This window comes from Lampetra fluviatilis, chromosome 1 (assembly GCF_964198595.1).
Source record: "Lampetra fluviatilis chromosome 1, kcLamFluv1.1, whole genome shotgun sequence".
NCBI classification, from domain to species: domain Eukaryota; kingdom Metazoa; phylum Chordata; class Hyperoartia; order Petromyzontiformes; family Petromyzontidae; genus Lampetra; species Lampetra fluviatilis.
In genome coordinates, this window is record NC_136275.1 from 30,913,006 (window position 1) to 30,927,033 (window position 14,028).

Below are 14,028 nucleotides of genomic sequence, written 5' to 3' on the forward strand. Positions count from 1 at the left end.
TCTATCTACGTGACTTTACTGAAAGACACGAAGAATATGAATTCCTGCAGTCACGAGGGCTTTAAGTCAAGATTTATACAGCGAGTGTTCAGCCAGTTAGCTGACGTCACATTACAACACATACAAACTAAATTCCAGGACACGACGGAACATTTACAAGACCGTGGATTTAGTATATTGTTCATGGGATTCTGCCATGGCCTAATGGTGAGCACAATGGACTTGGTGCAGACTGGGAAGATTTTAAATTCCCTCCCCTCTAAACACCAATCAGTGCAAATGGACGGCAGTACATTTAGTCGATCGGCAGATCACACGCCGTGGAATCAAGTGTGGGTACTCCCACCGATTCCCAGATGCTATGGCCATCGTGGAAGAGTAGACCAAATTACCAAGTGGAGGGCCTTTAAGAGATTCCTCGAGTCAGGGCCCCTTTCCGCCAGCACTCGCATGAGCAAGCAAACGCAGGACTGAACCTTGACCTATTATCGATCAGATAAAGTACGAAAAGAGAAAAATGGGTTTCTCACATTCGCCAGCTATAACTGTGAAACGCTGATCCACGGTTTAAAAAAAATGTAATCTGCAATCCCATGCACGGCGGAGGAGCGGTGAGGCTAACAACATTTCTGGAAAATGTCTAAATCGTGCTCCCTGCGGGCTCATCAGCCAAGCATTGCGCACAGCAAGAGCCAAACCCAAATTAATTCTCTTCGACAACTTGACTCAGTGAGGGAGTGGGGGCTAAGATCTCCATATACTCATTAACCAGCTGCTTTAATCTGCAATAAACTCCGTCGAAAAGCAGTTGCTCTGAACGCTGCCACTCAACGCAAAGGAATTGTTTTGCTGTCTCTGAATTTTTTGGTGCTTTTGTAACTGAAGCCCAGACATTTTTGCTCTTCTGCTGTCGATGCCTGGTCTCCAAAACAGCCACCTCTACTGAGCCCGAGCCTTTGGTGTGCATCAATAAATAGGTTTTATTTTTATGCAGACACGGTCCCTTACTTGGATATTTTGGCATAACGTGCGCTATTTATTTTCCAAATATTCAAAGCCCAGTTTCTAGTTTTCAATTTGAAAGCTAAAGCAAATAAAAACCGCAACGAAAATTCCTATAAAAAACAGATTTTTGTTTCAACCCACCCCTACCCCCCACCCCAATTCATTTTGTACCACAATTATGATCTGCGTTCGTATTGAGCATTTCGATGTTTTTTGTACTACAGTTCGGTTCCTTTAAGCCGCCGCCGGACGCCTTGTTGACAAAAGAGGCCCTTGTTTTTTTGCGAAACAAAAATACGAACAGTGCCTCCATTAGTCAACATACACCACGTTCACAAGGGGCGCCTTGTTTCAAAATGACCTCTGTAAAAATCAAGGTTTGCTCCATCAACATACATTGTTGTACTCCGTGAGGGCCAGGGTGGTGTGTGGCCACGTCACGTGTGAATAACACAACAAACAACAACAACAAAAGTTTCCCACCGGATGGCACAAAACCCATCATCGCCGCCACCGCCGCCAATCATCGTCGCTCTTAATTCCTCGTGGAAGCGCACAAGGGGGGGCTGGGGAGGGCGCCGCACGTACCGAGAGACGTGGGGATTGTCGCGAACCTTGAGGTGCACCAGGCTGTTGGGGATCCGCTGTGGCACCAGCACCTTGATCTGGTCCACGGAGCTGCACAGCTTCAGGTATCCCAGGTAGAGGCCGGGCGGCAGGGTCTGTCGGCTCGCCCGGTGGTAGGACAGCTTGTCCTGAAAGGAGGCGGGCGACGGCGTGAATCGGCTTTGTGCGGCCGGCACGGCTGCCCGTACGCTAGCGCCTGCATTCTTTACGCATTAGAGCTTCCCAACCCCCCCCCAAACCCCCCCTCCGCTGGACAAAAGAGATTCTATTGTATGTATAGCTCCTTAGCGTTTTTTTTTCTCCCATAGCAATAGGACGAATCCATCTGTGCAGAATACAAATCTTTATCGGTTTAGTTTGTTGCGATCAACACTATACTCGAGGGCACAAATTATTTTCAGTTTCAGTTTCATTTCAGTTTCATTTATTTGGTATATCCCTGTGAGCCATTCGGCTCTTGAATCGAGTGCAACCGCAACAAACAAAAGACAAAAACATGAACAAGAAAATATCTTAAAGTGACTATGTGACTATGTGCAAATAGAAAATCCAGGAAAAAACAGCAAAATGATGGGACGCTGCCATGGTTGCTATGGTTACCACAATGCACTTGCAACCAGAGGGCCAAAGGTTCCATTCGATTTCGTGGTGAGGCAGTTTAAAAGGTTGGTTGCAGTTTTCTTAAAACCCCCAACCTCTGTCCACGCAGTAATATAAAAATGTGATCCCCATTTAGTTTATAAGTAGGGAACGTATGGTGAGGTAAAGTGTGGGTATACCCAACTCTTACAAGATGTCGAGCTCGCGTGGAAGGGCACATAACATCCCCTCTAGGCCCCGTCTTTGCCTCCCAAACGAATTACAACCTTGGATTATGAAGCCCCTGGCTTTATGTTTGCGTCATCATCACAGACAAGCAGAGTCGAGCTCACGGTGGGCGTGCTGATGACACGGCTATTGTTATTAACGACACATGCAGCCCGTGTGGTTTAGAGCCCAAAGTGGTGTCACTCAGCACCGTTTGTTCACTTGTACAACGTGTGTGTCCAGTCACACAATGGAGCACTAACGTTAACGACACCCCTGCGTGAATGGCGGCAATACATCAGTGTATTTCAATGACACGTAAAAAAGGGCCACCACAGTGGTTAATGAAATACTATGAAAAAAATATAGTACAGCGCTGCTGTGTTCATATGCCAAAAGAGTGCTATTCTAATATAAAATAACCATATCATAATAATACTACTACTACTAGTCTTTATTTACCTAGGAAATCGCCCCTGAGTCTTCAGGATCACTTTCAGGAGGGGTCATGGGGAGGTCTTCATTCAACAGTGAATAGATCATGACTGCTGCTGCTGATGATTTAATAAAGCAACCCCCTTTGTTCATCCTAGAAAACCTGAGTCTTAAGGGTCTTATTCAGGAGCGGTGGATGGGTGGCCCAGAGGTCATTGAGCTGAGCCGGCACCGTTGAGGACCTGGGTTCGAATCCACGCAGCCATCTACGATTGAACCGGGTTCTCAAGTGAAGTGAGTTGATGGTGTTAACCTGGATCATCAATGACTGGCAATAGATTTCGTTTGGCCGCTTAATGTGGCTAAATTCCAACGCTGACAATTAAAAATATGACTTTTAGTGTCACGGGACATTCGCGAACACGAAGGGCTGCACTGTTTTGCGAGAGATACAATGCATACTTTGTCTGATGATACAACGCCGATAGACTACAATTGGGGAAAATATTTAAAAACATTTTTTAAAGAGGATTCTACTTCGGGTTGTGTTGTCAATTCCATAAACGAGTGCTTGGTATGTGGGAAGACACCAGAGTACTTTGATATGAATACAAAATATCCAGACATTTACATTCAGGAATCTCTGGCTACACCGACATTTGTAGACTTGCAACATACAAGTCTACACCAAGTGGAATTGTCAGGAGGTCCTCCATCCAAGTACTAACCAGGTTCATCCCCGCATACATTTCAAGGTTTGAAGAGACACGGCACATTCAGGGGTAATTTGGTCAGAGGCTCATAATAAAGTTTTTGGGTTAGATCGCGTTATTTATGAATGTGTCGTAACCCTCCACCACCCGACACGGCCAATCAGTAAAAAAGTGTCACGTTGACAAAAGACAAATAGTTCACTACTTTAGCCCACCGGTGTGTTGGCCGTGTCGGGTGGTGGAGGGTTACGACACATTTATAAATAACGCGATATAACCCAAAAACGTTTATTATGAATACTATTGGTCGCGAAAGCCTACGTGTTAAATTGGTCAGAGGCTGCACTATTCCATCATTCCCCTCTGGGTCCACAAACTGATTATCAAATTGTGGGAAATCAACAGCGGGTCATTGTGTGTAGACGGATACCCCTTGAAGTGGGAATGTGGAATGTTCACCACCGGTTCGGGTGAACCGGAGGAGATGAGTCACACAGCCCCAATCGTTGTTTAAGTATGCGGGACACTTTGACTTTCAGCTCAAGAGTTTCGAGCTTCATGTGACAAAGTAGCCAACAAAAAAGTCACAATACTGAGTCATGCACGAGGAATGTATGGGGGATGTAAAAGGTACGTAATCCATAGGGAAGTCAGTGGTAAACGATAGATTTATTTTTTTTAACACCCATAACATTAAATTTACTGAGATGAACAAAAGCACTTGTAACCGGCACAGTATACGGCAAAGGAGTTAAAGTTGCAAGATCACATCACCCGTTTGGGAGCACATTCCCATGGAAACAAACTGACATCTATTTAAGAATTTTAATTGACGAGTGTATGTTCAAAAGATGAGTGTGTGAGGTTAAACGTGTCTTCCATTTCATTCAATGTTCTGATTTAAAGACCCTGCAATGGCAATAACAGACATTTGTCCTGGTAGGGATAATTGTTATTTGACTCTATGACCCCGATGTGTGCAAATTGCCTTTGACGGGGCCTCTACAAAGGGTTTCCAGGAAAAGCCAGCGGTGTGATTACAGTTTATACAAAAACAAAACACACAATGGCTGACAGCTAGCATCCTCGGTGTGATCATCACTGCGTTTATAGTTCATGGAACACTTTACGTACATTAGCATTTGCTAAATAAAATAAATCTATTGTTTGAAGTATGCAAGCCATGGTTATTCATAAGAAAAATATACTCCGACTGGGCACCACTTTCAAAGGACTCTACTATTAAGTGTTGTGGGTGTCGAATGGCCCAGAATACTTTTTCTGTCTGTTCACAGGTATGTGGTGGCCACGCGTGCGTTCCTCTTGTTGTTGTCGTCGCTGTGCGAGTGTGTTAACTGTGCTGGTTTAATTGCGTGTATGTGCACGCGTGGCTTGTTTGTGAGTACACATGTGTGAGAAGTTGTGCAAATTTGCAAATAAGTTTCTCTTGCTTCAATGTGAGCACACACACTAGCAAACCTGTGCAAGCTTGGTCGTGAGACTCTGCGAGGACATTTGCGAGGACAGTTTCGGTACGCGCATTTGTAGACGTGGCACAGTTCGTCAAGTCAGCAATCGAACACAGGCACTTCTTGGCGTGAGGCACAAGCGTTTGCTCACACCACACCATCCTGAGAGCAGTGCGGAGCTTGCCACGTAACCACCCCGCGTGCCACACCGCACTTGCCCTTACGATCTCGTGAGGCTACTTCTGCTTTGTCTGTGTGTGTGGGGTGATTAAAAACATTTTTTTTTCAAATTTTATTTGAGCAAGTAAGGCCCACGGAACTATACAGCTCTTTCTCAGAAGCGACCTGGCCACAAATGACAGCACAACGAAGTGGCTTGTCACGTGGAAATTTCAATTCCCTGAACGCGTGCTTCTAAACGTGGAGGGAAAAACCGGAGGACCCGGAGAAAAATCCGCACGACCACGGGGAGAGAGAGAGAACACGCAAACTGTAAATATGCAGCAGGCGCCACGGTCGGGATCAAAGCCACGACTTCCTGCATCCCAGGCGAGGTGGTTAGCATCTCGCCACCGTGGCACCCAGGGAGTCACCTGGAGGGTGATGAGCAGGATGTCGAGGGCAGAGGGCTCCTCGGGAGTGGAGAGAGACTTGCGCTGGCTCTGGAGCCGGCTCACGTGTTGCCAGCGCCCGCCCGGCAGCCCCTGAGGGGCCTCGACCTCCCGGAGGGTCACCAGCAGCGCGTTGCCGTGCTTGTCCTTCACCAGCTCGTGGTACGGCTGCCCCAGGTCCTGTGTTCCTATCAGGTGCTGTGGAAATGGGCAGGGCACGTACAACGCATCTATTTTGTGACAGGTGAAAATGAATAAATAAAAACAAGGCTGCACGCAAGACAACCCCTCTGTTTAACTAATGTGCCTTGAGTCGTTTCTTAAATTGTTTGTGGAAGGGGTGCATCAAAATGTATTGATGAGTTGAATAACATGGATTATTGCACGCAGATCACGTGCCTAAGAATTGAGATTTTGTCATTCGAGTACGTTGCAAGTCGTGGGTTCATGTGAGGCCCACATGCTACATTCGCAATGTAAAAATAATAAATTATTCTTGAATCAAATCGCTACCCCTGAATCATGGCAATCCATTAAATCGCTGGAGAAACATGGCACCCAGGGAATACAGTTGTTATTATTGTAACTATACAGTGTCATAGATGTACTGCATAGGTACCCCACTGATCTATAACGACACCTGCCACTTTCTTTTCAATGGGTGATGGCTCCGTAGCTTAGAAGATGACAAATAAAGGAGGGTGGTAGCATGGACAGAGATTCGCAGATCCGTGATTCACACACACACACAATATCTACTCCAATGTTGCAATGTCTTCCTGTTATTTTAACGGGCGGGTATCTATAAATACATCAACGTGTATAATGTTATGTAAATCCACGTTTGACATTCGGTGCCTCGGAAACCATAAATAAATATGTATATAATGAGGCCATATTTAAGGGCACGGGCATATCTTTTTTTTCAGACAGAAAAGTCGCCAACAACACGTGCCTTGCAATCACGCATCGTGCCTTTTTACAAGTGTGGAAGACAGTGTCCCAACATAACAACGCGCCCAACACACAGGGCCAATGCCAAAGGGTGCAAAGGAACGTATTCACACGAATGTACTTTATAGTTTGGGTATATTTTATACATTTACTTAGGCTGCGTGAGTGGCGCTGTGGTCCAGGTGCTGGGCTCGCTATTGGAAGGTTGCAACTTCAAATCCTGAATTGGGGGGGGGGGGGGGGGTTGATGCAGCCAATTGTTTTTACTGCGCAGGTTTCCATGGATGTGCTCTGGCATTCGAAATGTATCGCTGTCCATGGACACCGCATCTAACCTGGACCCAACGAGTCCCCAAAGTATAAGTAAGAAAAAAGTGGCGCATTGAAGAAGACCTGACGATGCAGGTAGTGATGAGAAGGAAACCGGCACTATTTGGACACACACGTGTAGGATGAACAACAATAGGAACATCAAACGTGCGTTGTTGTTAGTGAAAAAATGGAAGGAACAGGAAAAAGAGGAAGACACAAAACAGAGAATGGCTTGACGAGATTGGTGCCAGAATGATGTGGCAGTACTTGAGCATATTGGCACAAGACAAAGCGGAAAGTGGAAATAAATTATGAAATGTGCATTAGAAACCTACGGCTATCTGCACATGGAGTGTGATGATGATGCTCTGATGCAGTTTCTGGTTGTCCCTCGTGCTGTTTGGTACGATGTCCGTCCGGCATATTCAGATCCTGAAGAAGCTCCCGGAACGCGGAGCGATACGTCGGACATCGTGCCCAACGACAACACGCGGTTCAGCCCCAAAACGCAGCCAAGAGAGATATTTCTCTTGGGTTCATGAAATCGTGTGAACTTGTTATTCCTTCTTCCGCAAATCGAGAGAATGACCCTCGCAACGGAAATGTAATAGTTCACAACCGTTCGCTCGGGGCCATCCACGGAAGTGAGCGCCCACCGCTTCGTTGACACCGTGACATCGACAATCAGCTTTGCAGAGAAATTGAATGGATCGTACATGGTTTGAATAACGCTTTTCAACGCGCAACGTTTGCCTTCGGCGGTTTTTTAATCAGCGGTGTTGAAGCTAGGGCAAAAACGCATTTTTCATACTGGACATGAGTCGAAATAGCGAGTTTCATCCTTTTTTGCCTTGGTTTGTGTCTGCAAGTTTCGGGTAACACTTCGATTAACTTAGCCGGTTTTTAATTGGGTAACTCCTTGTTTGCAACACAATTATAAGCGTTTCGTTCCTACTGAATCAGAATCTTAATTTACTCTGGAGAGATCCGCTGAGCTGTGAAGCTCACAGATGTCCAGTAACGTTTGGTTCATCACGACGAGAGTTTTCGTGCTCCCCTCCCCCACCCCACTCGCATCTCAAAACCCGACCGTTACGGTGGCAGGGGGCGAACGGACAAAGCCGACAACGTAAACGCCCTCAACGTTAAACAGCGGCGGAGATGGAATAAAAAGACGACAGTGCTCCAACTTCACCTGCATCTGCGAGATCGCCAGGAGTATCCTCTGGCGGGACTGCAGGGCGGAGGAGGCTGAGTAGAGGGTGTTAGCACCGTGCCGCAGGCCCCGCACCTCCTCCCACATGCAGGACAGCTGCAACGACCGCAACTTGCTTTCGAACCGACCGAATGATAAACGCCGCCGCAAAAGCTCCCGCCCCATCGCAACCACGACACTTTTTTGCTTGAACCACGATGGTTAGTTTAACACGTAGTTGTAGGCTTTCACGAGCAGTAATATCCATAAGAGGTTTTTTTTGGGTTAGATCGCGTAAATATAAATGTGTCATAATCCTCCACCACGCGACACAGCCAGTAAGGTTTGTCACGTAAACAATGCGTGCCAATTAGTGACTACTTCAGCCCACCGGGGTGTTGGAGAGTAAACCCACAACATTTACTATTTGTGTATTTACCTTTCAACACACCGGTGGATATCTCAACAAATCTGGCTGTCGCCTGATGAGGCTGATTGTTATTACCAGCAGAACGTCATATTCGACTTGGAAATGTTGTGGGTTTACTCTCCAACACACCGGTGTTGCTGTACTAGTAACGAATTGTCATGTTTTGTCTACGTGACAAACTTTACTAATTGGCTGTGTCGGGTAGTGGCGGACTTCACGACACATTTATATTTATGAGATCTAACCCAAAAAAAATCGCTATTATTGAACCACAATACCTTGCCGATCTCGTTTTAAACCACCACGCAAACTACGGTCATCCTCGCAGCAGCGGCTTTTGGCTAATCATTGAACAAAGACGGTCACCGCATCGCCCGGCTCCAGACGCGCTTCTGCGGCCGTCAGGAACGCTCTACCGTCTGATATTAGGAAGCCACTGAAAGTATGCACAAATCTCGATTGAAAACTCATTTGTTTAGAACTGCTTTTTGTGTTTACTTTGTTGTGCTTCCCCTGCAACTCTGATTAGCATGGTTGCCTACGTAAGGTGCAACAGCAGTTCAACATACATACATCGCATACTGGTATGTGGCATCGTTTGAAAATTTGTATTGGTATTGCAATCAAATGCACAATGCACTACTCTGTACCTATCTAACGTGTCTCCCAAGATGGTTGCAATGGCACCGACATTAAGCCCACGTACTACAATGTTCTACCACGTGGTTAGCAAAGTGGACTTGCAATCCAGAGGTAGCCGGATCAATCTCCCTACTTGACAATTGTCAAGTTTCTGAAACCCGCTCTCCACTGTCCACCCCAGGAGCATAAATGCTGGATAAAATGTGGGTACTCCCATTGGAGTGCTAACACCAATTCACGAACTAAAAGCTACTGTTATAATTATAGAGATGTGTTCCATGACATTGTTTAGTGATCACTTTGACCATGCCAATGGCATATGATGTTCGACTATTACTAAGTGTTTAAGGGGCTCTTTAAATGCTTGGAAGCAGATGGCACAGATGGCTTAACGACTCTCGAACACACAGAGCCCTCTATGAGTAGCAGGCCCCCCCTCCCCCTCCGATTGCTCTGAAAACATCGCAGGAACACATCCTGACCACCGGCACCACTCCCTTCACAGCATCCCAAGCTGCAAGAAGTAAAAAGGAATAATTTACTGCGTCCACATGTACACAGGTGGTATGCTGCACTGGTATAGTGGTTATCACACTGGACTTGCTATCCAGACGTCGCTGGTTTGATCTCTCAACAATGGACGGGTTTCTTAAACCCCACAGCCTTTGTTCCGCCCAGCCGCACAATTGGGTGGCACAGTGCGGCGAGTGGCAAGTAGTCTGTGACACGGTAAAAAGAAATTTAACAAAAACACATTCGGCCAGTGTGGAAGATATGGTCAAAATACCCTCCAGAGGGGCTCTATCTCTACAGGGGCTCTGTAAAGCTCCCTCTAGCGGAGGCCCTTTCGCCAGCAGTGGCATGAACAAATCAAACTCAGGGCTGCATCTTTTGCCTTTTTTATCATCAGCTATACATCCAGCTAGTCACACCATTTGGTCAAGTGGGCCACTCCAAAACCTCCTCCGGATTGAGCAGACATGCTCGGGCTGATATTGACAGTGACTGCTTGAGAATTGAAGGATGTGGGGAGAGGGGGAAGTGGGTGGGGATGGGGGTTGAGGGTTGGTGGGGGGGGGTACTCTGCATTTTCCTGTTTAATGATCTCTGGGTGAGCCACTGTGCAGCATTGGAGTGGAAAGCAATCGCCAGTGAGAGGCAGGCGAGACCCAAGCTCAGATCACTTCAAAGCAATATGATTAAAGCCTGAAAGAGTTTTTGGCATGGCTGCAAGTACAGACTTAGAATAAAACATCTCACTGATTCAGCCTTCAACTGAACTAAATCAATCCCATCTGAGACCACCGTGAAGGCGCGGTTCAAAAAGAAAATAATTCCCCCCCCCACCCGCAAATTTTTTTTTCGCTCCTTAATCACGACGACCTAATTTTCACATTTGACTGAAAAGAGGACCGTGGGGTTCTACGAGTGGGGCATGCAGCCAATTAAACGGAAGCATTTAGCAATCACACAGGGACTCCAAATGAATGAATCACCACCGCGACAGAAAGCAGAATAATCTGTAGTTTATCGGTTCCTGGTAATTGCACGGTGGGTTTTGTTGTTGTTCGTCAGTTTTCTTGAGAAGTGCCCTTGAGGTTTCTTTGCCACCTTTGTGCGTGTGACAGCAGCTCTGGAATGCTCAAGTCTCCAACCGGATCGTTCATTGGAAGGGCACACTTCATTATGTGCTTTGGAGGGCTGATATTGTTTAGAGAGGACCCAGCGTGCCTGCCATGAGTGATGCCCAGTATATAACAAAACAAAGCCGCACACTCTTCATGTTTTTTTTTACAATTAACATACACCACCGTAAAAGAAATATGTTATATATGACATATAAACAGTTTATATGCATAATAGCCAGCGAGTAAATCTCATTGCATGTCTTTCCATAATAAAAAAAAATTATACGTTTGCAGCACGGATTTCCTGGATTGGTTAAGGTATATTTATTTAATCATAAAGCTTCAAATACAACTTGACTCATATTCAGCCTATAGATATAAAATGTGTACACGTATAAAGAGGGACGTGGTGTAACGGTTAGCACATTGGACTTGCAATACTTATGTTGCCAGTTCAATATCCTGGTGTGGCAGATAAAACATAAATAGACAAAGTTTCTCAAACCCCCCCCACCCCACTACCTCTGCCCACCCAGCAGTATAATGAGAAGATCCTTGATATATGAAAACAGATACTCACTTTGGTGAACCACAGGAAGTCTTGGTTGAGCGGGCTGGGGTAGGAGTCGTCGATTTCCACCACCGGGATCTGATCTTCGTGTGTGACGAGGACGGTCTCCCCCTGGTAGAACACCGTGGCGAGGTAAAGCCCCCTGCACGGCAGAAGGACACGGGCGGCCCCGCAAGAAAATTTGGATGCCCGAGGATTTGGCTCGAGTCACGGCCATGCCAACCAAGGAGGTGCAGCGATGATGTCGGCTCGTGTGCAGGCTGTTAGGCATTCACATCGCAGAACCGCAACAACCACGGCGGTAGCTTGGGGAGGGGGCCTTCGTCCAGCAGCAGTAGATGAACTATTGCTGATGATAATGATAACGACAGCCATGCAGCAACCGGCACACTCTCACATTATACCCGCATTTAATGACAGCAATGACACATGACGATGTGATACGTTAATTTACTTAAGAATGTAAAGTTTATATCTATATATGTATCACAAAGTAGGAGTGCATTGATCCGTGCCCAGCCCCGAGCATCCCGCGTTCCTCAATCCCAAGGCTGCAAAGAATTGACAAGATGAATACCGTGGTGAATGGCGGTTCCTCACGTGGCTGCAGTGGTCACGTCAATGAATGACGTGCAACATACGGGCACGCACACCGAAACATACATTGGGGACCGTGACACGGCCTTGCTGCAGCGCGTTCACCGCTGGTTGCAGAAGCTCAATGGTTAAAATCCAGCGCGATGCTGGGGGTCTGGGCATGAACCGTCGCACACTTACTTTGTGATGTGTATAAACTTGACATTCCTCAGTTAATTTAACATATCGCATCGTCATTGGTCATTGCTGTCATGGAATGAATACCCCCGGGTGTGTTAACCGTAAAAACTACGTGCCGTCTGCCTCAGAGTGGACGTTAAATATCCCATGAGGTCACTGCCAGAAGTAATCCTTTGTGTGCTGGCGTCATGGTTCAAATTGACCAAAATGTGAAAAATTACCGGCAAATTGCTCAATTGGAATATATATTTATATTCTGCAATCATCGCCCCCCCCCCCCCCCCATTGCTAATCCTTGCCAGGACCCCATGATCAGCCTTGATCTATCCACTGCTGCACAAAAGCTCCCCCAAGTTTCCACCTTATTTCCTCGAAGCTGCAATGCGACAATCGCCAAGTTCCTGCGCTGATTTCACCACTTGGTCTTGTTGGTGGATGTGGCGCACGCACACAGACGTGACTATTGTTTGAATGTCTCATATTTAACTGTACATCTTGCTACTGTTTTTTTTTTCTTTCTTAAAGAGAGGCACTGGGATAGAGTGTGGCGCTGGGAATGCAACACTTGTGAACCTCCGGTGATCCATTCAGGGACAATGCAGCTGTTTGGATCGTGTGGTCAGCTGTCTCTATGATGGATATAATACCATAGCAACCACAACAGTACAAATCACAGCATTAAACATGATTTTTTTCTCTCTCTAACTAGCAACTCTCCGGTTCCATGGTTGTCTAGCGGTAACGTATTACGATCGTGCGTTTAACTAAATGTTGTTATTATTATTATTGTTCCATGTACTATTGCCGGAACTTCTCAAGTAGATGCGGATGGTTGTGGGGGGATTGTGGGTGGAAGAGAGGAGTGGCAGGGACAGGGCGGTAAGGGGTGTGAGGGGAATGGGCAGAGGGAAAAATAAATGTGAAACAAAATAACAGTTGGAGCACGAGCTACCATACCGATAAACCCGGCTGCATCAGCTAAGGAGCAAGGACATCGGTTGAAACAGGCAGCCTTGTGTAAACGTGACAAAATCAAACATGCACAATCACACGCACAGAGCCAGAGTCAACCACACACCCACGTCTGGGCTTCAGCCTCCAGAGATGTAATTACAGTAGTTTACCTTTTCAGACTCTTGACAAACTTGCTGGTTGACTGGAAGAGATACTTGAGGCTCTTGGATACGGAGTGTTTACGGCTTGGACCCTGAATCTTGGAGTTTTCTGCACAAAATAAGAAAGCAAGCAATTATTGCCTCATTTCTCCCTTTCATTTATTTAATTTTGCCGTGGTTCAGTCGCTTTTTTTAGTTTAACAACTTTGGAGTTGTCGCGCTGCTGCTACTGCTTTTGGCAGAGACAATGCGCTGCTACATTTTCTACTAAGTGATTTCTATGCTACGAGCCAATTGAGTTTTGTTTGGAGGCTAGCACGAGCGATACGTGAGCCGTTAGACAAGGCACTTTAAACTGGGTCTTTTTTTTCTTGAAAATTGGTGAAGCTTGCAGCCGATAATTTAGGTGAAATAACATTCAGCATTAATTACATTGGAAGGAATTAAATTCGCTGTAATAAATACTAATGCAAGTGAACTACAAATGGAATGCACGCATTTAGTGTGTTTTGTAATTACTGCACATTAATACCACAGCTGTAATAAATCACCTTAATATTGGTAAAAAAAAATGAAAACAAGACATCAATTGAAGGTGTTGTTCTTGGTAAAAAAACATACACTTTTTAATTTGCTATAAACAAAATTGTGCAAGGAACACAAATCAAACGATTAAATACACAATTATCCGAACTTTCATCAACATCGTTGGATTATGGACCTCACACTGATTATGT

At 45.9% G+C, this 14,028-nt stretch overlaps 1 protein-coding gene across 8 annotated transcripts in view; it reads right to left on the bottom strand.

Moving 5' to 3' along the window:
- LOC144934555 (ankyrin repeat and fibronectin type-III domain-containing protein 1-like) overlaps positions 1-14,028 on the bottom strand; it is a 178,183-nt gene that overhangs the window by 10,132 nt on the left and 154,023 nt on the right. For all 8 annotated transcript variants that reach the window (XM_078860478.1, XM_078860486.1, XM_078860524.1 and 5 more), the window contains 5 exons: positions 13,301-13,400; positions 11,409-11,541; positions 8,129-8,245; positions 5,650-5,865; positions 1,594-1,760 (listed from right to left, as the gene is read on the bottom strand). In XM_078860478.1, coding sequence (XP_078716604.1) covers positions 1,594-1,760; positions 5,650-5,865; positions 8,129-8,245; positions 11,409-11,541; positions 13,301-13,400 — 733 coding nt within the window. The remainder of the gene's footprint in view (positions 1-1,593; positions 1,761-5,649; positions 5,866-8,128; positions 8,246-11,408; positions 11,542-13,300; positions 13,401-14,028) is intronic.